A 25,656-nucleotide genomic window follows, 5' to 3' on the forward strand; every position below is an offset into this window, starting at 1 on the left:
GCTAGCGTTGTCTCTGTTTCCATCGACTATGAATAAGGACGTACTCCTTACTTAGTCAACACTGACTGGATCGGTTAGTTAGCGGTTAATTTGTTTCAGAAACCAGCCGTAGTTCTGTTTCTTCGTTTACTAAAAAAATAACTTAATTACTTATTTTAATTGCGCTGGTTATATTGTTTCAGGAGACATTATAATTTTCGAAATATTCACAACAAGTACAGGTATTCAAATAAGGATTGCGGATATTAATAAAACCTGCAGCAATCCCCAAAACGGAAACACTTATAGTTTAATTGGAATAGTTTCTTATAAAGAGCCCGTGATAACAAGGCTAAATGAAAGTATAGTGTTAAAACAAATGGGACACTACACGGGAGTATATTTAAGAGACTTTAACAGACCTTAACAAAAAAGAAATAATTCTTAAAAACAATGCAAAAATAACACCAGCATTATTAATATACGCCAAGCAGAATAGTTGTTAATTTTATTTGTGCAATATATTTAAGCAGTCATTATTATTTCTTGTTGATTGTTATTATAAATGACATGTAAAGGTTTTGTCATTGTATTAATATATACAATAAATATTAATATATTTATTGTTTTACATTGTTACAATAAAGATTCTTTTATAAATAATATTTTTTTACGCAGTGCATTTGTTATATTTTCCGTCCCCGCATATTCTTAAGTGCATATAGTACACATTTTTTATGGTTGGTACAAATTAGTACAAATTCAGATCTTCTTAAATCCACCTTTCTTTTATTTTTTTAAGTTTTTTTTTAAGTGGTCCTGCTGGCTTAATATTAAGCTAGCAGCGCCACGTGTTTCTCTTTAACGGTACATAGTATACACTTTTTATCGGTGGTACAAATTCAGCTCTTCTCAAATCCACCTTTGTTTTATTTTTATACGTCTTTTTTTTGAAGTGGTCCTGCTAGCTTAATATTAAGCTAGCAGCGCCATGAGTTTCTCTTTAATGGCAAATTAGTACAAAATAAGTACTAAATAATCCAATAGGTCTCAATCGGTTCTGCCATTATGGTCCTGCCAGCTTAAGAGAGGTAGCATTAGAACTAGCACTAGATCTGGAACTAGAAAGATTCGGATTTAACCATCTTAAGACACGTACTTACATCTAAACCCCAATGTTTCTAGTTCTAGAGTAAGTTTTACTTTTCGTTCAATAAAAATATACAACAACCTAGCGTTAAATAACAATTAAAACTAGAATTACCGTCCTTAATTTATACATCGTACAGACAATTCAGGGAATACCCCGAGTTTATCTATGAAAATGGACAGAGCAACTTAGGGAATAACCCGAGTTAGATTCTATCTATGAGAGCTAACATTTATATTTAAATATACTTATGTATTAAATAGATAATATTAATAGATTTTACTGTTTTTAAATTTAAAATTTTCTTGCATGAAATTTTCAATTTTGTTGTCATTAATAGATGGCGCTATAAAACGTCAAAAGTCAAAACTTTTATCTGTCACAACAAACTAAAACATAATTTTATAAAAACCTTTAAAAATGTCGTATATGTTAGCACATTTACACAATGGTTGGCAAGTAGACCAAGCCATACTATCAGAAGAAGATAGAGTTGTTGTAAGTAATCGTCTATAATCCGTTTTAAAATTTTAACCTACATTTCAATTTTTTTGAGGTTAGGTGATACGTTTTGGTCACGATTGGGACCCTTCTTGTATGAAAATGGATGAAGTTCTTTATAGTATTGCAGATAAAGTGAAGAATTTTGCCGTGATTTATTTAGTAGATATAACGGAAGTCCCTGATTTTAATAAAATGTAAAAATGATTTTGAGGTTATGATAGATTTTTTTTAAACCTTTTTTTTAGGTATGAATTGTATGATCCATGCACTGTGATGTTTTTCTTTCGGAATAAACACATTATGATCGATTTGGGTACTGGTAATAACAATAAAATTAATTGGCCTTTGGAGGATAAACAAGAAATGATTGATATCATTGAAACTGTTTACCGAGGGGCTAGAAAAGGACGAGGTTTAGTGGTTTCCCCGAAAGATTACTCTACCAAATATAGATATTAATTTATTATAATTGTATTAGAATAAGGATTAAATTAAAGTCGAGTTTTAAAATAACTGAAATTTCTTCATTTATGTACAGAAACAAATATTTAATCAAAGTAGTACTCCTATTATAAATAATTTACACATATATCAACGTTAACTTGTATGTTTTTTAAATGTTATTGGTTTTTTATTCCACTATTTCTCGTATGTGTTTATTTATATACATACATATCATGTTCTAAAACATATAATAGGCCTATTTCCTTCTACTTTTTCAATTTTATAACCAATATTAATGGGTATATTTCATAAATTATCTTGGTGTTCCTTATACCTACTTAATACATTTGTACAATACTCTAAAATAAAAGAAACCTTTTTTAATTTTTTCGTTTTTCTAAATATTTCGTTTCATTTCCTCTCCATATTGTTTTTAAATTTTGAGCAAAGCTCCTTTTTATTTTTAAAACTTTTTATTAATAATTAAAATCAATGATTAACTTCTTCAACATAATTTGCTGGATAAAGACCTACACGACCTTCTTTGCGTCCTTTACACCAACCTTGTTCGTCTTCATCTTCTAATTTTTCAAAAACATCACCTAAAAAAATTTATATTGGTAACTAAGAAATTAATTCAATACAAAATAATAACCTTGTTTGAAGCTTAATTCATCATTTTCCGCCCCTTCGTAATCGTAAAGAGCTTTAACAGGGACACCTGGCTCACCATTATCAACCAAAGCGTCACTTTCTTCCCAATCTTCTTCTTCAAAAGGATTGGCTTCTTTTGCGTTAGAACCATTTCTAAAAAAATAATCAATTAGATTAAAAGAAAATTTAGAAAATAAAATTTTACGTTATCATTGAAGCTTGATTTGTTGGACTTTCAACTTTTGGTGAAGTTTTCGTTTCGCTGGATTTTTGTGAAACATCTGTATTTAGCTTCGTGGTTGATTTCGTTTTAACTGATGCTTTATTATTCACGGAATAATCCTAAAGAAAGAAAATGATTAAAATATTTAATACAAAGGTTAGAACCTTAGAATTGGATGCACTAGTTTAAGAATGTGATTTAACACAAAGAAAAATGTAATTCATATAAATATTTGCCTCAAATGATATGTTAACAAGATATTGAATGTTAAAAACATTCATTAAAGTAATAAAATGTCTTTGTTCCTCTTCTTGAAGACATTGAATGTAAAATATTAAAGGTCTTAGAACATTGAGGAGGTTTGAAAAGGTTTTGCCTTTGGAATTGGTGTAAAATTCAAGGCAATAGCTAACTGATTGATATATCTAAGCGATTCTCACCAGTTTTAACTGAAATTAACATATTGATTGATGATATCCTTCTCTAAAATGAAACTAATTCAAGCAAAATACTTGAATGCATTCAGTTAAAAAAAAATGGAACAATGAAAAACGACGCAGAGAGTTAATCTAAGAGGAAAAAGGTTTTATACAAAGTTAAAATATTAAACAATATTTAAAACTATTTGAATAAAAATCGCCGTCGTACTGGCAAAACCACACGGTATTTTTTATTATTATTTTACTTTTATCCATAGATTTTGCAATCAAAAACATAGCGTGCAATTTAAAAAATTGTTCGTGACCTTTATCTGACCTTGAAAATAAGGTCAAGGTCAAAAAATGTTATCGCCAGTTTCCCCCTTCGCACAGAATAACTTTCATTTGGTTCATTTTTATGTAAAATGAACCGTTTTCGAGATAATGGCTTGTCTCATGTTAAATGGACCATTACATGTTTCGACCTTATCAGGGGTCATCTTCAGAAGCGTTGTCATTAGAAAAAACTTGGCGTTCAAAACCTCGTACATATCGTACATTTTTGGCACATCAAAATACAAATTGTTATTGTAATACACAAAAGTGAATGCAAATGTAAAGTTTAAAAAGTAAAAATTATAAAATTAACACGTTAATAATAATATATAATAATAAATATACATCTCGAGTACTGAACAACTATCGATTGGGATGTCATATTTTGATCAAGGAAGTTCAAGAAGTATTCCTCGAATTGGTCAAGCTTGATGCTTTGGATGCGAAATGTATTGCAAAAGCAATAGATGAGTTTTTGGTAGAAGAAGATCTTGATCCGGACAAATGTGTCGGTTTAAAAGGTGGTGTGGTACTATCAAAGGTACCATCATGAAGGTACCATCAAAGATATTATTACAATTTTTTCAAGAATCAGTTTTGAGACGCAAATTGATACCAAATATTTTGACAGCCAAATACTCGGCTATGATGGAACCTGTGGTAAACGTGCTCCAATCCGTAGCTTTGAATGCAGTTAAGGCATCCCAGCACATTAGCCGCCTTTTGGAATTTATAGAAAACCACCGTAATGGTCCAGAAAACGTCACAAATGGAATTATTAGGGACGACTATCGTTGCAGAAAAACTTGGACTGGGAGAAGACATGAAGTCCGTGCCGCGTATTGTTGAGAGACAACAACATCAGAACAACCACCCAGCAGCAAGCCCCTTAGAATTCTGGTGGAGGTCTTTAATAATACCATACTTAGACTCGATTATTAATTCTTTTGAAGTTCGCTTTTCTGAAGAAAACACCCCGTCAGTTTCCTTATCTAAATTACACCCAGCTCAAATGTTAGACATGTTCCTTGAAGACCTCGTGGAAGCTGGTGACGTCTTTTCCCAATTTTACAATTTATCAAATATCAACAACGAAATCGAACTATGGAAAAACTATGGCAAGATAAACCTGACTCAAAAGAATTAAGTGTTGTGGATGTCATAAAAGATGCCGAAATTTTTTTCCCCGAAACGAGAAAAGCCTTTATAATTTTGGTCACTTTACCCTGCACGACATATACTGTTGAACGATCTTTTAACAGCTTGAGGATAAGAAAACCTGGCTTAGAAGCACAGTATGGCAGAATGTCGTCTTGCCATGATGAGTGTGTATAGGAAGCATATTTTTGAGAACTTTGATGGTTTTATTAATAATCTGGTTGAACAATTCGCGAAGAAGCCACGAAAATTATGTTTTAAACAATTTGGTGTTTTTTTTTCAATTTTTTTGTCCTGTCATAAAAAGGCGAAATCATTACGTTCATAGCAGCGGTAAAACCAAGAGAAGAGGGCTTTTTGATCAAATTTTTGTATCATGTCTTTGATGTCTAAACAGCCATGACACAGGTATAGGAGCAACTTACTCTCATGGAAAGTATCACTTCAGAGAATGTCTCTCTTAAAAAGTAAACTGGTTACTTGATGGGGAGAGTATTGAACCAGTATTGATTTCCATCGAGTGCCACACGAACGGGTGTTGGAGGAAGATCATTGTCTTAAAACGGTGGTTGTGAAGTTGTATAATAGATTGAGACGTGATCGGCTCTTCGATGTTGTTGGTTTTAAAATATTGTTCCCCTTTGGCTCTGAAAATCGTCGTGGTTTGCTAATAAGGTTGCTATTTCCGCAAGAAGCTATGAGGCGTCTTTTTAAGTGAGGACCGTTTCTAAATAAAAATAAAATCAGTACACTTTTCTTAACAATAATAATAACTTAACAAATTGTTCCCAGCCAGTGACTGACCCAATCAGATCTTGAGTTCGATAGGCCATGTGTGGACGGGCATTGTCATGAAGCAACACAACTCCCTTACTCAGTATGGCCCGTCTTTTGTTTTGGATTGCATGATGCAGTTGTTTTAAGGTCTCAGAATAAGTCGCAGAGTTTATTGTGTCATCACGAGACAAAAATTTCGCAAGCAATATCTCCTTTCTGTCCCAAAAAACAGTACACATGATTTTCTTGGCTGAAATTGTTTGCTTGAACTTCACTCTCTTGGGTTATGTTGAATTCCGCCATTCTATGGATTGCTGCTTTGATTCTGATATAACGTAAGCCACCCATGTTTCGTCGCCTGTGACAATTTGGCTGAAAAACTCGTCTCAGAAAAGTCAAAGAACTGGCTTAACGTTTGCTGTTGTGCTCCTCAGTCAGCATTTTCGGTACCCAGCGTGAGCATAACTTTCGTTTACATGGCAAACTGACATCTGTACCAGATCCTTTACTTGGTCTACATATCTCACCGGTGATCTCTCTTGACCTTTTGCCATCAACCTCCATGTACCGGGAGATCCACCATCAACCTACAGGAGAAGCTGTATCATAAGTTTTTCCATGCCGTCCTTTTATATTACATGACCGAAGAATTTAATATGCGATGCTGGATTGTTGATAGTAATCTTTCATTATCGCGTATTTTCAATCCTTCTTTGGGGTGCAGCATTTATGATTCAATTCTGAGCCATATATTGGAAGAGGAAATACTGGTGGTCTTTCCAGATTTTAACCAGTCCCTCCAAAACATCCTTACTAATTCCGATTCTTCTCTTTATTTCTTGTTCTAAGCCGACCGCATTTGTTATTTTCGCGGACTCGATAGTGTAAGGAATGAAATTTGAATAATTCAACAGTTGTAAAGATGATAGTTTATTTTAAAGAACTAGCAATGTTTTTCTCTGTTTTGATTGTGTTGTATTTATGTGGATAATGTCGATATTGATAAATAATGTATATATTCAGGTAACTCTGACGAATTGCAGCAAATTACGAGGAACTAAGGCTCCAACCGACCTTCAGAACTTACTTCTAGAAAGTCTGTGGTGTTATACCAGAAATCTCGTAAATGTAAAGAAAATATAAGATCAGATAGGAAGTTGAAGAGTGTGAAGATTGAATTATTTATTTGCCTTTTTCATTGTATCAGATAGAGCTAAATATCTTGTTGAACGTGTTTTATAAAATCTCTATGTAGCATATTGAATCGAGTATTGAAGCCAAGTATTTAGGTCGTAGCTTCTGATAGTCGCAGAGCTTTTCTGTAATATTTAATCTTTAACAACTCCTTAGGAAAAAATGAACTTCCTGCTGGTATGTCAACGTGCTACCGATGAGAGTTTTGTTATTTGCTATTAAATATAAAATTGATCCAAGACAACATGGCGTTTATAGTCGTAACATTCCTTCATAATCATTATCAAGTGGAAGCTATAGTGTTTACCGACCGAGAAAAATTATGGACACGAAAATTGTGCACATGAAAAGTGTTTTCCTCATTGGTACCTATTCAAAAGACGAGGTATTAAAAATTATGCCCGTAAACGCCAGAAACAAACCCGTGCTAGTCAACAGAAGGTCATATTGGGCTGGTGGTCAAGTGCGGCAAGGAAGTTACTACAGCTATTTGTCCCTGTAAGATTAGATTACTAGGGAAACAAGGTTGATAAGCCCCACAAAATACCCTGTAAAGTAATAGAAATATGTGGTTGTATTGTTGAATTGTTTCGGCTCCCGTTCCCAAGAAATTACTGCAAATGGCAGGAATTGAAGATTGTTACACTTCAGCTAGAGGAAACATGGGGACATTGGGTAACTTTGCTAAAGCTACATTAGAGAGTCGTACTAACCCAAACAACTTCAGACAATACATTCAGACATTGCTCAATATCTTGGTAGAAATTCATTTGAGACATTTATTTATATGATTTTGTTTTTACTTTATAGCGAAGATAGACCACACTCGTAAAACAGTGATATATAGAAACATCCTGTTTTCAGGCCAAACAAATTGGTTTAAAAATTTTTTTTTTGAAATCGTTACTATTATCGAGTTTATCGATGAACGGGGGTAAAAAATAAAATACTGTATATTAACATGATATGATATACTCCTATCATTGAAATTTAACCGAAAAATTTGATTTATTATGGCTATCTAATACTATCAATGCAAAAGATACGAAAATAGGAGCTTATTTATCGGAACAAATTATTATTGGAAACAAAAAAAAATGCTCAAGGACTTAAAATCATTGCATCTGCACTTCTAATTTGTAAGTTCAGTGTTAATTTTTATTCTTATTGATTATTAAATGGCAGAGTAGATGGGATTATGTGATCAGTTAGCTTTAATTGTTCTCTGCAGCATCATACGTGAATCAAAATATGTTTTGATTTGAATATAATTGAACGACTTCAAAAAAAAATACAAAATATTCAGTATGTATCGCGACGGGAAAGCTTTCTTTAAATACTCACGTGCCCTTAATTGGCTCAGCAGCACGGTTGCTTTGATATTAATCCCTAAACGGCCAAACACACTGTGGTATAACCATCAAACGTCTAATTCAATCAACACACTAAGTGTCAAGTTTTGATGTTATATCACATACATTTAGAGTACAATCGTTAAGCTTTCTCGCCTTGATACATTAAATATGTTTTTAACATCAAGATGGGAAGTCACATCTAGTATTTTTATAATAATTAAAATAAATTAACAAGCATACATGCAATTCTTCTCCTACTGGTCTTTGATTGATCAGCATGATTCCAGCCGTTCCAGAATCCTTTGATTTGCCCTTTGCAATGTCTCTGAATTCCTCTGTGTACTCCTAAATTTGTTTTTATTGAGGGGGTACATGCAAGAGAAACACACATAAAAAAATCAAATCATGCTTTTTAACCCTTTATAGCACTATGCTTTTAACATTTGTATTTAGGCAAAATAATTATTTGAGAAAGAGTACTTTATGAATCATCCTGTATATACATTTCCTTGTGAAGTTAACTTGGATAATAAATTCGTCTATTAGATGTGATCTCATTTTTTTATAGTCTACTATAAAGGGTTAAATTTTTCTACAGAGGGGTCGGTTAATAAATTGATCAAGCTTTTTATCTTTCATTATCAGATCAATCACATTTCTTACCTCAAATTGTGGCCAATTCATTGCCATATTCACCCCGTGGTTATTACTCCACCATTTCAAGTCTTTTTCATGATCAGCATTGTTAATGGTGTGGTAAAGTTCTTCGTAAATTTGTGGCAACCTAAATCAAAGCCAAAAAATCAATCAATTTTTATTCGTTTTATCAAAAAAATAAAAAAAATAATAATAATATTTACACTGGATCCTGTGAAATATTTAAATGCTTATGAATGTCGAATAAAGTTTCCTTAATAAAGGACAGTCTCTGAGCTTCGATTTCTTGGCACTTATCGAATACAACCGTCATATCTTCCATGTACTTGGGATTATAGCTGTTGATTTCTTGAAGGGCTTGATTGTATTTGTCGCGATTCTTTTGCACTTCTTCCTTTGTCTTTTGTACTCTATCTGCCATTTTTTTCACCTAATAAATAAACGAACCACAAAAAAAAGTATGATTAAAAATAAGTTGGAAAATATAATAATTGTAACAAACATATTAAAAAAAAAGAATTAATAATACATTTTAAAAAATATTTAGCATACCAGGAAAGCTACCTATTTCTTGACAACAACTGATAAGAAAAGCAGGTTTTAGTTGGTTAATAGACACTCACCAAGGTTATACGCTATTTTAAAAAATTTTAAAAATGTTAAATAAAACAATAAATGAGTTATTTTTAAAAGTTTTACCTGATCTTGAGATATTGAGCTATCTCCAGTTGCATTCCTTTCTTGATTCGTCGCGGACTTTTCGGTTTTACAAGCGGTGTGATAATCGCTTTTAGCTTTATCTACTTTCTGTAGATATTTTACCCAAGGTTTTTGAGCCTTTTTAAACGAATCTTCCATATCTTTTCGTTCCTTAATTTGCATCATACTCTAAAAATAACGAAAAAAAAAATGCATAAAAAAAAATTGAATTTTTGATTTTCTTTTTAACCAAATCATAAAAAATCATCGAATACGTAACGCTTCGTTTCTTCTATAAATAACGATTGTAACACCGAAAATAATTTGCATTTCATTGTTATTTGTGATTCATGACAACAGAATGAATGGTTTTGTTTATTTACGATAGCATAAAAAGACGCAAAAAGTTTCTTTGCGTAACTCTTTAAAGTATTCACGTGATTTAAAATTATTGGGTGTTTGTTTTATCGAAAAAGGTTTAAAAAATTTAATGTTTATTAATTTATGATCTAGATTAAATTATCTGTTTAAAGTATGACCTAAATACATTAGATTTTACTTCGAATACAACCAAAATATCTAGAACTCTGGTCATGCTGGTTTTAATTGCCTCTTACATATTCAATTTTATTTTTAATGCACAGATCGTGTTTAAAGTATGTTTAAGGAGTGTTTATTATTTTTATTAAAAAAACAATAAAGGAGACTTGCAATTTTGTGAACAAATTTCTGAATTAATTGAAATTTTAACTTAACATTACTAACTCATGGACAATTAAATAAAAAAAAATAATTAATTAAGTGGAATGGTGGCCCGAAGTGACAGCAGAGTGTATCTATATTTTCTAAGTAAAGGAAAATTAAAGATAGCTGATGCCTACAAGATTACAAAGGCGTGATGGATATCTAAACCTGTGACACAATCGATGAGAAAACCAATTACATTTTCCTAGCATTTTTGGCAAAAATTTCGCAAGATAAGTTATTTTAGACACACGCGCCAGATATTTAACCAAGAGATTTCTTGTTGGGCAAGTTTTGACAATGAAAAAATGTTCTGAAGACATGAAAGTAAGACTAGTTAATGTTAATAGGTTCTCACAAAAACAGAGTGAAGATCCAGCTGTTTATAAAAAAATAAGTCTCCTAAATGAAAAATTATAAATACCTTTTGAAGCGATTATAAGAGGCTGCAGCTCCCCAATTCTACCCAATTCTGACTCTCACCTCCAAAGTGATGGTCCCTGGATACCTAAGCAACCCTACGGAAGACTGTGGAAATCATCCCCAAGAGAAAGCAGGTCATGACTAATGAGAGCGGAAGAAATGGTCTTCCGAAAATGGGATAGGTGAACTACCCGCTACTGTAAAAATTATACCAGTTAGAGAACCCAAACGATTGTCTCCGAACGAAGGATGGATTCTCCGAAATAGACCTATGCTATTGAACGTGAAATATGTTTTTGGAACGTAAGAAAGCAAGAACGCAAAAGACGAATGTTCAGAATGCAATACTAAAAGAACAAGTTCGTGACCAGAACGTGTGGAGGATGAGGTACAACAGTGAGATATATCAGTTTTTAAAATATATCATCTTTATATCATTTATATACAGGTGTCTCACGTAACTGGTTCGTCAGAACTTTCTTTAGAGGTTTTTCTTTTGGCTTTTCGAGTGCCAAGTTATACTCCGTTAGCGATTTCCCATAGAGATCCCATGTATGTTCGAGTTTAGAATGACGAACTTTATTATACATGGAATTTGGATAGCAATTTATGTGTTATGGGTCAATTGGGGGTGGATTAATTAGGGTATCTCACGTAACTGGTTCGTTAGAACTTTTTAGGTTCCACTATTCGTAGTTTTGAAATTTTGGTAGCATCATTTCGATCTAAAATATTTTCAAGATGGCCGCCACTTCCGGTCTACCGGAACTAGACCATAACTTCGTTATTTTAAATGGAATGCCATAGTTTTTATTACACCCTTTAATTGTACGTAAAAAAATAGGTTGACTTTGATAAAAGTTATTGGTACCTAGCGTTTTTTGTTTTCGAGCTATTTTGGTTTCAACCTTTTTTTGATAAATTTCAACATGCTCTTTAAAACTCCATATCTCAGCCAACGTTCATTCAAAAAAGATCTATATTGGCACGATTACTCTTCAGATGCTATCAAATATATTGTTATTTGTTGTATTGGAGTATCTGATACAGGCTGGTCAAAAATTGAATTACTGTTTCTCCATATTCAATGGCGAGAAAGTCTAAAATGTTAAATGGAATGCCCCATATTTTTTTAGCCTATCAGAAAGGGAATTTAATTCTCTACAAATTATCTATAAACATTCCTATACCTATTTATTGTAGTTACTCTCGTATTGGGAAATCTATCAAAACATGCAAGAATTGCAGGAAACCGTATGTATTTTTATTAGAAGGCCATGACATTTTGAAAGTTTTTTGTTTAATTTATTTATCGGACAGGGGGAAGTAGAGGCAAAGGTTAAGGGAGGCCAAGGCCCGACTTCGGCTGTAGAACCTCAAAAGAAGTAGAAGTATTATAGAGGAAAGGGAAAGTTAGTAGCTATGTCATTATTGGTTAAAAGAAAAATCATTTGGGAAAATTAATATCTCAGTTGCGAAGGAGAGACGATCCAATATTTCCTTGTTTCATTTCATACAAAGTTTCTATCAGTGACAATCTATAATGGAGAAACATAAGAAATAAACAGAAATACTGAACAATATAGATAACAAACTCTGGAGTACCATAAAGCCCAGTTTTAGACCTACTGTGGAATATTTCTTAAGCCAAACATCTTGCTGCAAATGTTGACGATTGGATGTAACGAGGAAGTTGTAAACCATGAGTTTAAGCATAAGGTACGGCATGAAAATGAACCCGCAAATGAGCGATGAGGAAAGTAGTCATATAAATATATTAGTGTTACATTTACAACTCATAGAATGCTGTTGGTGCTAGTTTGCCAATATTAAAGGAAATGTTAGTACTTCAAAGAAATAATTAAGCATATCTATACGGGAAGGGATGCGTTGATTTCCCCACCTAACACGATCCATTTCGGAAGACGAGAATGAGGAAGTTTAGAGCGAACTTACAATCAAGAAAAAAAGGAACCTTTCATAGAGAACATTTGTTTCTTTACATGACTAGTGATAGAAGCAACGAAGAAACATAAGATTGATATGTATATACAGTCTCCGCTAATGACGGCTAATTTTATTTTTTTAAATGGTTCACAATGGATATATGATATATTATGGACATCTCACAATTAAATATTGATTAATTTTTATTATTTGATTAAATAAAAATTTGTGACGCGCATAGCGTTCAGGAATGGAATTCTTGCTGACCAAACCTACAAATTTAAAACAGCAATTTACAAATGAAAAAGGAGTGAGCAGCATCACACACAAAGTGTCATAAAAGCAATCTCGATTTAGTTTAATGCGTCTTTTAGGAGCAAAGGTCAATTAAAAGCATCGAGTACTGAAAGTTTAGCTCAGTGACATCAATACATTCACAAAACAATTAAAAAAAAGTATTTTAAATTAGGAGACACTACTTAATAAAAAATGGAAAGAACGCGGTCGAGGTTATCGAAAATTTATGTATTGTATATGTAGCGCAGCACAATTTCTATGAGTAGTACAAAAATAAATAAATCACGTATTGGGATTATAAAAGCTTATCTTATTTCACAGACAACAGATTATCGAAACTTTTACCAAATTGGTATAGAAAAAAATATCATCTAGGAACATCTTCTCACTACTGCAGACTCAACAAATTCGAATTTTATAAATAAACTACTTAATGGGCCTTTATATTTAAAAGAAATCTTGCAGCTAATGTTTGCGTCAATCAAGGACAATAATTGAGAATTGAGTGTGACATGAAGTTGCACAAATCTCACTTATATCCTATATCATATATCAAAGTCAATGTTCGGATGACTTCCAAAACCGACTAACGTTTTATCAATAAGCAGTTTAGGCATATATGAATAAGTCAAAGCTATTTTGCTGATCTGTTTTCTGATGAATCAACATTTATGAACAACGGAGACGAAAACTCTCGCCGGGCTCGTGAATGTCGCAGTGAAATTTAGTACGCGACTAATATCGAAATTTTTTTGAGTGAGAACTACCACGATTTTTGAAGATGTAAGGAGACTTGTTGATGTGCGAGAAAGCAGCTTGTTTCAATGCGATGGCTGCTCTGCACATTAGACACTAAAACTTTTGTCAAAGCGTATCAATAGGAGATGGAATGTTGCATTTTAAAAAGTACAGAAATTGCAAATACCACTGAATCTTCAAGGTTCCACTTTTCATTAATTTGCTGTCATTAATTCATTAATTTCAAATGTCTATTTCAAATGTATATTGGTATATATGAAAGGAACACAAGATTTGAATACACAACTTATATGAAACAACTTCAATATGTGTTTAGTGCTACTTGCTTGACGCAAAGAGTTAAAATGTTGTTTATGATAACAGATATCAAATAGTAAATTCTGGTTCATAAACGCAGTCGGTACAAGAAGTCCTAATCTAAAGATGTAGAGATGTAAACTATGATTTATATGTGTGTCTAATAGATTACGAAAAAGCGACCAAGTGAGTTCATCATCTAAAGATGATCAACATTCAAATGCCAACTTGGATGACAAATAGAGAAAATGAAGATATTGCGTTAAGTTAGTCAATGCTGTATTCGCTCGTCGTTAATATTCAATATGTATTCACAAAGAATCTTTAAGAATTTCAAGGAGTAAATGAGGGTATCCTCTTGAACGTAGTCAGAATAAATGATATGGTGATGGCAAGTAACATAGAGGGATTACCAATTAGTTAGTAGATCGAATCAAACACTTCAGCCAGGAATATGGACTTAATATAAATGTCCAAAAAACAAAACGAATGATAATCATCAAAGAATATATCAATGGGACTCATCTCCGTATTACCTGGGAACTATAATAAATGAGCAATGGAGCAATGCACAAGAAATAAAATGACGTATAGGAAAAACGAAGGCAGTTTTCAATAAAATGAGCAAAATTTTCAAGTCACATCATATCCCTCGAAACAAAAGGAAGACAGCTAAGATACTGTTTTTTACACGCCATTATACAGCATGGAAATCTGGACTTTAACAGAAGCCACAACTAAAAAACTAGACGCCTTTGAGATGTGGCTGTAGATACGAATGCTCAAAATACCATGGAGAGCTCGCATGACGAACATTGAAGTGCTACAAAGAATGAAGAAGGAATCAGATATCATGTATAACATCAAATGCATTAGTAATAAACAATATATGTTATTTTGTATATTCAAAGGGTTAAAAATTAGTTGTTATGTCGATGAGTTCATCTAAGCGAAATGATTACTATTATTAAACGTAATTAAAGAAAGAGAAAAACTGCGAATGGTTCGTAATCAACTTAATTGCATTCTTATAAAACCATTAAAAGTCTTAGGAAACCCACATTTTTTATATTTCCTACAATTTCTTACCTTATGATAATTATCCTTTTGCCATAATTTAATTTTACTTGTAACATCATTAATCAAATTGTCCCTTATTTTCGTATGAACATCATATCGCCGATCGGCTTCTCCCAAAATTCCTTTCCAAGCTGCCTCTGTAGTTCCGTATTCAGGTCCTTTTTCAATAATATCGTTCCATTTCTTACTCCACGCCTTCAAACTTTTCGCATAATTCTTTTCTATTTCTGCCCGTTCTTGAATTAATGTAATCAAATCGTTACTCAGTCTATATCCGTCTTCAATCCGTTTAGTCGTTCTTTTATAATTTCCCGGCTCCCAAAATGAATCGCTCGTAGCTATTAACATGTTATCATCGCTGTGGTGCGACATTGTCGCAGTCTGATCTACTTTTGACCTAAAATAAAATACAAATAATTAAATTATTTCATTAAAAAAAATTAAAAATATGAAAAGTTTTGGAAATTTGATTACGCGCAGGTTCCTGGACCATGAGCAACGCGGATATGGAGCGTTTCTTGGATGAAATGTTTAAAAATAGACATTTTTTTGATTTAATATAACTTTTTATTAATTTTTTTTTGAGTTATTTTAGATGTTTAGACAAAAATTTTGAAGTAAATGTCAACATTTCTTAATTATGACACACATAGCTTTGAAATTAAAAAATTCTTGCGTATAAAATCTAATTGTTTTAACATAATGATGAACACATAAAATACCATTTAACATTGTCACAACGGCTTTCATTTCAATTATTTCTAAACGGGCGATATACGAGGTGTTTTGAAAAGATAACAACGATAATAATCGTTTAACACAATTGAATTATATAAAGTTTCTTATCTTCCGCTATCTCCCGTTTAATTTATCTGTTTACAACAATTTGAGATGATTGTCGTCATTTATTGCTGGCGTTTAAGATAACTTTTTGTATTAATAAAATTAAAAAATGGCGTGAGGTGAAAATGCGTTGAGCAAACTTTTAAACTCAATTTTGAGTAAATAAAATTCGTATAAAAAAGCTAATATGCGTTTCACGCTTTTATAGGGTTTCCACTCGTTGATAAAATAAATTGGATTGGAATAAATTTAAATACGGCTTACTGTCATGCGCAATTGGTTAATTAAATTAAAAGTTAAAAAAATAAATTGTGTAAAATTTAATGCTTGAAAGGTCACGTTTTATATTAAGTCATTTTGCTATGTAACAGTTTTGTATCTGGACTTATAGTGCAATGACATTTGCTAAAAACAACAAACGTATTGTGTATACGATTCGTTTACATAAGTTGTTATGATTTCATCTCCCGGTTGCATTCTTTTTTTAATTGATGTTTTTCACTTTAAATAACTTTTGAAAACCGAAAAGTTTTACTGAAATGCATTGATTATTTTATCTGCTACAGATTTTGCTGCTTTATAATGTTGCACCATATATTATAAATAAAATAATCTTCTTTCAACCCAGCAAAATGCTTTTGTTCTGGGTTCTTCGCTAAACACGTTTGAAACCAACTCCCTCTTTAACATAATACTTCAAATTCATAATTCTACATGAGGACCAGATGACACGTCTTTCTACTAATATTTTAAAGATAGAGATATCATAACACAATCCATGAGTTTGGAATACAAAGAAGTGATCGAAATCTAAACGCACAAAATTGAATGTAATGACCACCTTTGCTTCGCTGTAATTAAATGCCTCTTCGCATTCTGAACTACATTCAAACTGCTTATTTTTCTTCAGTTTGGCAGTAAGTAGGGTGACTTGAATATTGAGGCACGATCTTCTGATACCGCATCATTTCCAGAACACGTCGAACTTTGTTAATAAATCTAGATCGAGTTACCTCATTTTTACCCTCATCTTTGCGGGATCAACTTGAAGGCCACAACCAAAGTCTTTCAATTCAGGTCTGACACCTTTCTCTACTTACGACAAGTCTTGCAGTATGAATTAGCCGTCACACATCTTTCAAAGTTTCTAGGTTTTCTGCAAACTGTGAAAATGATGAGTTTGGAGTACAAATGAGTGAGCGAAATTGAATCAAACAAGATTGGGTGTAATGGCCAGATATACGCCTTCTCGCAATTTGAATGGGGTCATACACACTTATTAAATTTAGAGAAAATTTTTATGTCAAACGATATATGCAAGTATATGCATGAACACAAAGTAAAAGAAATATTTGGATCAATTTTATATTTTGCATAATTTGAAGTGAAAAATAGCAAATATTCAAACGAAATAATTTCGCGGCTTTTCTGTGACGTAGGAACCGCACTGCCTAAAACAAGTTAAATTGTCCGTTAGATAGCGCTTGCGGTGTGACAGTGTCAAAATAAAACCATGGATGTAATACAGTGTCTCTATTACATCCATGAACAAAACATAATAAACATAACCTACAAACACTCTATCTCTTTTCAATACAACCTAAATGACGTTCATCTCTTTCTCGCATTTGAGCGGGGAGCAGGGAACGCAAAAGTGAGAATCGTACGTCATCAACGCGGGAATTTTAAAAGCGCAAATGGGTATATAAATTTTCAATAATTTTTTTAACAATGTCTTTGTTCGAAAATATAAAAAAAAAAATAACGGTAACTATATTTTTATATAAACTTTCAGAAAATATAATAAAAAAAAAATCGTGTATGACCCCATTACATTCAAACTGCTTATATTGCTTCAGTTAGGCAGTAGGTACGATCTTCCAATATTACATCATCCCCAGAATACGTCGAACCTTGCTAATATATCTAGATCGAGGTACCTCATCTTTTCGGAATCAACTTGAAGGCCATAACCAAGGTCTTTCAATTCAGATTTGACCTTTCTTTAATTACGGCAAGTCCTGCAGTACGAGCCAGTTGCAATACCTCTCTCAATTTGTAAGTTTTCTTCATACTTGGTAATGACCACAACGATCAATATAATTCCGCCAAACATCAAAATAATTTAGGATCTGAATCAATTACAATGACTCGGTCAGTAAGAACTGACCACGCCGTCGGCAAGCTGTGTAGTCCAGAAGCCATCTTAGTAGCTAGAACAAACTGATGTGTATCACATTTTCAACCAAATTAATACACCTCAATCCTTTTGTTTAAAAATCAAAATGTTCTCCTAATACTTCTTTCTAACACTAAGGATATGTTGATTCTTTCGAACTATCTACTAGCTTCCCTGTACCATAAGCTGGAAGTAGTAGGATGTCACGTTGAATAGTGCTATTGGAATCGTAGAAAAGCGCGGTGACGATGGCTCGCTGAACTTTGTTCTGAAAACGCTGGAGGATTGCTATGTTCGAAGAACTACTAGTACTCTATAGCTGAATACTGTATGTCCACACTGATTTCAGGTTGGGTTTTTACAGCAATGTTTTGCCATTTGAAGATGGCCTGGTACTACTGTCTTCACATGCACCATAAACAGAGATGCGAAAGGAACTTTACTTGCTCCGGGTAGAACCAAGTAGATAAAACCGTGAATGACATGTGAAAACGATAGTACCACCGTCAGTGATTCAATACATTTTACTCAACATTATACCTAGTTGCTTGCGTTTGGAGAAAATTTTCCATTTGAGGAGTCCATTAAGATGCAGGAAAGCAAGATTAAGATCATTTTTGCCTCGTTTTGTCCACGTTTTCATCAACTTCTCAGTTATGTTTATATTACATTGTAGATTTCTAGAAGCAGATATTGCGTTACCTATATTGCGGTGTAATTAGCATATGTTGCAACAGTGGTAGTTTTCGTTGTTGATAGATCTAAAGTACATATCTATTGTGTACTTTAGATCTGTCAACAACACCTTACTGGGCTGTGAACGGTACCTTAAGGAACTCCTAGTATACACTACAAGCGAATATTCAGTACTACCTTGTTTTACAAGAAAGTGCCTGCCTATCAGATATTATAGACAGCAGTTGGTAGTGTGGATAAGGAAGGAGCTTCTTTAATTTGACTTGTAAGGATCTAAAGTCACACCTTACCTCGAGTGTTAAGGAAACCAGAACAATATCTTGTAATATTTAGATCCTTATTAATTCGCTTGATTAGTCCGTTTGTATTGTTCCCTATTTATCGCGAAAGTCAAAGTGATATTGTATTGAGTCTCTAGACATGCAGCTTTTCAAAGACTGGAGAACATCGGTAGCAATCTTATGAGTCTACACGAGGTAATCTCTCCTGGCTTTTTTTCCTGGTTTATGAATCATAATGATGTGAGCAAGTTTCCAGGTGTTGAGGAAAATACTTTGTTTTCAGAATCGCGTTAAATATGAAAGTTATTAAATTGTAACCAATTTTTCAGACAGTTCCTATAGAATAACTTCCAGTAACAAGATCAAATCTTGGAACGTTTTTCATATTTATTTGTTTCATTACCTATTTTATTACATTACTTTTGAACTTGTAGTGAGGCAGTTCCATGGGTAACTCCACGTCTAAGGGGCTAATTATGGCGGTTTTATCCTCTGTAGATAGCTCAGACAGAAAAGGGTTAAGCAGATTCTCTAGATGTGTTGAGATCTTTTTCTTTGGCCCAGAAGTTATTTTCATTTTTAAAAGGGGGATGTATTGTTATGGTCCTTCGTTGAGGAGGGAGATGTCTTCTGGTTGAATTCGTCGTATTAGGCTGGATTGTACTTGATATGTGTTATATCTCTTTTCATATAGTACAGGCCATAATTTTTGTTGCAATACTTTGTTAACTTATCATCTTCTATAATTTGCGGAATATAATTTCTTCTGCAGTTGGCACATTTAACTTAGTTGTCTCTTAAGGTACGAGTGCAATGTTTTGATGCATGTTCTCCTGCACATTTGAATATTTTACAGCAATCCTCGTATGCTTGACATCTTATGCATTGTGGTGGTCTCTTGGTATCTGGTGGTTCGCATTTGATGATATGGTTTCAAAGTCTTTCGACTTTATATACTTGTTTATAGCTTTTCTTAGATTTTAGATCATCGTAGAACATTGGTAAAGGCACCTTCGTGATTCTAAGTTTTATGTAATATTAAATGTCTTTTTATTCTCTGGTTTGAATATGTAGTACACATTGGGTGTTCTTGTTATCTAACTACACGATAAGAGTTTTGAAGTGAAAACTGTCCATAAAATAACGCCTACAATTACCTCATTTATTCGCAAAGAAAATGTTTCGAAAAGTTATTGAGAGGAGCATGGAACCGAAACCCAAGATACCAATACCTAAACTAGCATAATTTGGCAGTTCATTCATTTCAAATTCGGAGTAGTTTTGTATTTACTTTTTTAGTTATCATGGGTTGATCTTCACCAGTTAAAGAAATAGCTATAGTTTCTGGGTTTCAGTGGTAACAACGTTTTTTCTCACTAATCACAATAAATCCATCTTAATTAGATCCATATTTAACGTCTAGGAATCAAGATTTATTACATCACCTCATTAACATGGAGCAATACGTGATATCCGATACTTAATTTAACGTGATAACGCCATAGTGAATGTATAATGGGGTTATGCCCCATTTTGATTTTTCAATAAAGAAAATTTAAGATGTAATGAAACTAAAACCGCTACGTTTTATTTTTCTAACAATCTAATTAACAAAGCAAATAATAACATTGTATTACAAAAAGAAAAAAAGAAAATTAAATTAGATTTGTAAAGGACAGGCCACCAGAATATAATACAACATCACGCTATGGCGAACCCAAACTAATCTTATTAGATATAAACCGGCTTGGAAACGTTAAATTCCTCGTCACGTGGCCCCCTTTACATGTTAACCTCAATAACAGTTTCCGTTTTGCGGAGAAAGGAATAATGATTAAACGAATCGAAATTTCATTCATCTCAACTATTTTTCCTCCACCATCATCATTTTCCCCACTTAGTCCACGACTACTTTATCAACTTCAAAGCAATTATTTTCCTCGTAGGAATTACACAAGATTATAAAAAATAAATTTTTGATGTCTTCGTTAATATTAAATTATTTTTACGCTTTGTTGAAGTTACAAGAACTTTTTTCCATTAATAATTAATTAAAGATTTCATAAACGTTTTTCGTTTTAAAAAGGAAAATTTGTGGTTTCGAATAAAATATGGTGTTCAATTTGGTTAATTGGGCCGTCCTTCTTCGTCATTCAAACCCAGTCTCATTTTGCTCCATTAAAACGGTGTAAATCCCCCCTTCATGTTAATTACTTAACATCAAATTGAACCGTTGAAACAGCCACGCGAACTGTTTCCACAGCTTGTTTACTTTTAAAGAATGTATCTCGGTCGTTTTCGTTCATTCCCAAAACGAAAAAAAATAAAAAGTTAAATCAAACACATTCAGGGTCACGGATTCTCCGAAAGTGTGCCGAATCTTCTCTTTCTCTACATCTTCTTCTTGCATAGCGTGTTTTTCATCGCTGTTGTATAAATGTATTAGTAGTTGCTCTTTTCTTAGGCGAGGAAGCTTTTAACCCAAATTTTAACTTTCTTTATTTAGACCATTTTATAAAATCAAATAACGTTTAAAATTAAAAAATAAAACAAAGATACATTTGTGTGTTAAACCGATGTAAAACCCATCAAAACATTCAATGAAGGTCAAACTATTAAAAAAACGTTTTTGTGTTGAAATAAAGTTATTTTTAAATTCACAACATTTCTGGAAATTTTCCCAAGAATGAACTGCTTTCTCAAAGAAATAACAAGTTTTAAGTAACAATGTTATCTTCAGTAGAAACTCTATAATAAACAAAGTATAAATGGAGCGCGAGGAAATAAGCTTCATTGGAAGTGTCACGGAATTGATAATAAAAGTAAAAAAAAGAAATAAGCTCAAACAGCAAATTGAAAGAGAAGCAAAGAAACCAAGTGGAAAATGTTCTTGAGTATCTCGGTTACCCAATTACATACGGAAGAACTTAATTAAAGGAACTCGTGCCAAAACGGCGTGTGACATGTAAATTAGAGAATGTTAATAATTATTTCAAACTAACACAAGAAAGGAAAATCGTTAGAAATAAAGATAATTTACAAAAAATTTTTTAAAAATAGGCTAAATCACAATAAATTTAATTATATAAAAATAAGAATTTTCAACGAATTGAATTTGATTTCACAATGACTTTAGCAACCATTTATCTTCCTGGAACTATGTTTTTCTTGCTAAACTAAATCCTCTATATTCTAGACTGGTTTTAACTTAGAATATAATCTTAACGGACGATTATAATGTACATTTTCATGATGACGCATGTTAGACGGAGCAGTTGTGTCACTTATCTGTATTTTATGGCCTAGGTCTGACAAATTTCCAGGTCACCCGGGTCGAGCTTACTTGGATGCAGATTAATTTCAGTTATAATGCGTGTAGTGTTTCTGTTATCGACCCTTGCATATCTAACCATAAGGCAATCTCCTTTAAATGTGAACCGGTGTATTTGCCGACTTGACAATAAGCTACGCGCACTTGTAAAATTTGTTTAGGTCCGTTGAAAAGATAAAATTGTTCCTAATAAGTCCTAAATAAAGTCTTTCTAAATTCTCAAAACTATTAATTGATGCGCTTTTTGAGTGTTTCATACTCGGCACTAAAACTTATTGTCACTAATACATAAGTTAACAGCATTTATTGGAAAAAAGAGTAATATACATATGTCAGTGTATTCGTAAAGAAGATACTTTTTCTGCAATATTGTTTACAATGATCTTTAAGACACATTTTTGTTTAAATGCATGATTTTCAGTATTTGGTCGAGTTGAGTAAACATTACGATGTAGACTTGATGCAGGTATGACAAAAACTTAAAGTAGGCTTACTGTATCTATTAAGTCAAGATTGTGATTTGATACATATATTAAAGAAAATGTCAAATTTGTTACATTGATATTTTATGAAACTTTGAAGGAAGCTTGATGCAGTTTTGATGCACTCCCGATGGGAATATGATGGCGACTTGACTTTGTACAAATTTGACTTGAGAAAAACATGGCGAGGGCTTGATGCAGAATTTACATATACACTACATGGAGCTGGCTCGTTGTGAGAGTCTTATTGAGTTGCTTTCGATGAAGTTATGAGGCATATTGCAGAATTAACGAAATTCTTAAAAAATACAGGTGATTCTCAACCTATACGCATAAACTTCGGGATTTATTCCTCATGACGAATAATGACTAATAGGCTAAAAAATTTGTAGTAAAAGATTTTCTGTTTCATAGATATCTGTGATTTTTACTTTCAAATCAAGAATACATAGAACATTTTAAAATAACATCGCAGCAAGTGTTCGAAGTTATTTCCCACCTCGACCTATCCATCTTCCAGGAAACACATTATCTAGATGTCGCCGCATATATCGGATATCTAGGGAACTAAAAAACTTTTATTGCAATTTTTTTCATCTATTAGTCATTATTTGTCATGAGGAATAAATCCCCATGTTTAGGTTGAGAATTAGCCTGTATAATGCATATTCAATATTCTCCTATATGCAACATTGATACGAACCTGGCTAATATATGATGCAGTCTTGACACAGACTAGATGGACACTTGACCCTGTACAGACACGTCTAGCCAGAAACGTGGTGAAAACTTGATGCCGAAATAATGTAAATTTTCTAAGGAGTTGTTTCGATGTAGACTTAATTGACATTTGAAACAGAGTTGTCCGATCATGACGACTTCGTGCATCCAATCAGAGGCGTAATGGTTATTTGATGTAGTCTTTAAATATTTGACATCTTCAAAATCTTTTTAAAAAGAAAAAAAATCTTTTTCAAAAGATTTGGTTATAAATTTTCCGCGCTTTAAAGAAGATGTAGGAAGTATGAATTTCGAATCAAGCAGTGTGCTGAATAGTGAAAGAAATTTCATATACAAATTGTTTGCTACGATAATGTGTGATTGCGTGAGGAAGACCAAATCGCATAAAATAATGTCTCAAAAGAGTGACTACAACAGTTGAAGCTGAAATGGGATGAAGAGGTTAAAGGTCCTATCTGAATATATTTAAATCCTGGAAGAATGATGTCAAATTGCCTGTGAGAAAGAGTTAGAAAATTTTATTGGTGAAAATCTTTGTTTATTTTTCTTATTTTATAAAGACATCATATACAAAACTACTATACCAAAAGTAGCTATCCGCCAAGGATCCAGAATACAGGAAACAATATACAAGGGCAACTAGGAAAGTAAAGAAATTCGTAGATGAGAAAAAAAAATAAAGTATGAGACAAAGTATGTGAGAGGATTGAAAAATATATAGACGGGACCAAATTTTTGGAAACATGGAAGATAATCAAAGGACTCCGAGCAAACACAATGAACAAGGGAAGAATGGAAGTAATTAATATGGATAATGGGTCAAACACTACAAAGCCATAGACAAGTCTTTTCTAACAAAGAAAGAGAATATAACGAGGAGCACAGTATACTTGAATAAAAAGATGAAATTACTCCAAAGCATCTGTCCCGGGAGGCATACCAATAGAATTGATAGAAGAAGGATCAGAAGAGCTGGTCGAAATAACCAACGGAGTGGACGGCACAATATATCAACGGAGTGGACCACTGCGTACATTAGCAATAATAATAAAAAGGTGTCAAAAGGAATTGCTCTAACCACCGAGGAATCAGCGGCACAATTTCAACATCTAGAATATATGAAAATATTATTAAGCAGAGAAAAAAAATTTGAAGACTTGAATAGAAGAGAAAAGCGGATTCAGAGCCTGCAGGTCATGTATAAACAATGTCTTTACTATTAGGTGTAAAATTTAAACAACAAATTCACTGTACTTTAACTGGTTTATTGTATTCAAAATTTTATGAAAATAACAATTTCAAACCTCAACCAACAAGGATGCAGTATCACCCCTACGTTATTCAAGATATATTTATAAACCAACCCCTAACAAAATCCAAATAGACGACGACAAACTGTTTACCCTACACTTTGCGAACGAATTATACTGGTAGAAGACGAAATGGACGCAGAATATATGCTTCGGAAATTGTATGAGGAGTATAACAGTTGAAGGCCTTCGATAAATCCGAATGACACGGAATATTTGGTGATAGGAGGAAATGGAAATGACTTGCCAATTGAAGCAATGAATATCAAAAACAACGGTGACGATGATGATGAAATTGTAAGTAGGATTGAGCAGATAAAATCTGCTACCAGACAATTAAATGGTGATCTATGGAGCCAACAAATAACCAAGCGAACTCAAAGCCGAATATATAAGAGGGTATTGGAAAGTCCAGGCGTATATGAGTCTGAACTATGGACAATGAATAAAAGAAGCAAATCAAGAGTAAACATCGCTGAAATGGACTACTGGAAGAGACGCTGCCAAAAAAGAAGGATCAATCGCGTGAGAAATACCGAAACTCTGATAGAAGTTGAGGAGAATATGGAATCGAAAGGACTAAGTGAAGGCGAAATAGAAAAAGACTACTCGGGCCAGTTTTTAACTAGTGCTTCGGGCAAAAATTGATTTAACTTACGCGATTCTGTGCTGGAGGCAGTTATATATTATATTATAC

The 25,656-nt window shown here is 32.9% G+C and overlaps 2 protein-coding genes across 6 annotated transcripts in view; one reads left to right on the plus strand and one right to left on the minus strand.

The window, feature by feature from the left end:
- The first annotated feature begins 1,482 nt into the window (after positions 1 to 1,482).
- LOC111429496 (thioredoxin-like protein Dim1) lies at positions 1,483 to 2,146 on the plus strand. Its single transcript, XM_023065428.2, has 3 exons — positions 1,483 to 1,627; positions 1,691 to 1,827; positions 1,879 to 2,146. Exons 1-3 carry the CDS (start codon positions 1,550 to 1,552, stop codon positions 2,090 to 2,092), a joined length of 429 nt encoding a protein of 142 aa, XP_022921196.1. The 5' UTR covers positions 1,483 to 1,549; the 3' UTR covers positions 2,093 to 2,146.
- Positions 2,147 to 2,160: 14 nt separating this feature from the next.
- LOC111429464 (protein kinase C and casein kinase substrate in neurons protein Synd) overlaps positions 2,161 to 25,656 on the minus strand; it is a 38,541-nt gene continuing 15,045 nt past the window's right edge. The window contains exons 1-10 of one of the 5 annotated variants that reach the window (XM_071200704.1): positions 15,571 to 15,710; positions 15,106 to 15,493; positions 9,550 to 9,738; positions 9,474 to 9,485; positions 9,054 to 9,280; positions 8,857 to 8,977; positions 8,434 to 8,538; positions 2,937 to 3,073; positions 2,733 to 2,884; positions 2,161 to 2,679 (exon numbers count right to left, since the gene is read on the minus strand). In XM_071200704.1, coding sequence (XP_071056805.1) covers positions 2,567 to 2,679; positions 2,733 to 2,884; positions 2,937 to 3,073; positions 8,434 to 8,538; positions 8,857 to 8,977; positions 9,054 to 9,280; positions 9,474 to 9,485; positions 9,550 to 9,738; positions 15,106 to 15,493; positions 15,571 to 15,641 — 1,515 coding nt within the window. In that variant the 5' untranslated portion in view covers positions 15,642 to 15,710 and the 3' untranslated portion in view covers positions 2,161 to 2,566. Of the gene's footprint in view, positions 2,680 to 2,732; positions 2,885 to 2,936; positions 3,074 to 8,433; positions 8,539 to 8,856; positions 8,978 to 9,053; positions 9,281 to 9,473; positions 9,486 to 9,549; positions 9,739 to 15,105; positions 15,494 to 15,570; positions 15,711 to 25,656 lie in introns of those variants that run through there. The other 4 variants (XM_071200705.1, XM_023065380.2, XM_071200706.1 and 1 more) reach the window with 4 other exon arrangements.

This window comes from Onthophagus taurus, chromosome 11 (assembly GCF_036711975.1).
Source record: "Onthophagus taurus isolate NC chromosome 11, IU_Otau_3.0, whole genome shotgun sequence".
Taxonomy (NCBI): Eukaryota; Metazoa; Arthropoda; class Insecta; order Coleoptera; family Scarabaeidae; genus Onthophagus; species Onthophagus taurus.

Bases quoted from the DNA above. Each gene is read 5' to 3' on its own strand.
- LOC111429496 (XM_023065428.2), top strand. From the start codon at position 1,550: ATGTCGTATATGTTAGCACATTTACACAATGGTTGGCAAGTAGACCAA. The intron at 1,628-1,690 runs GTAAGTAATCGT...TTTTGAGGTTAG, and splicing joins CAGAAGAAGATAGAGTTGTT to GTGATACGTTTTGGTCACGA. The intron at 1,828-1,878 runs GTAAAAATGATT...CCTTTTTTTTAG, and splicing joins GTCCCTGATTTTAATAAAAT to GTATGAATTGTATGATCCAT.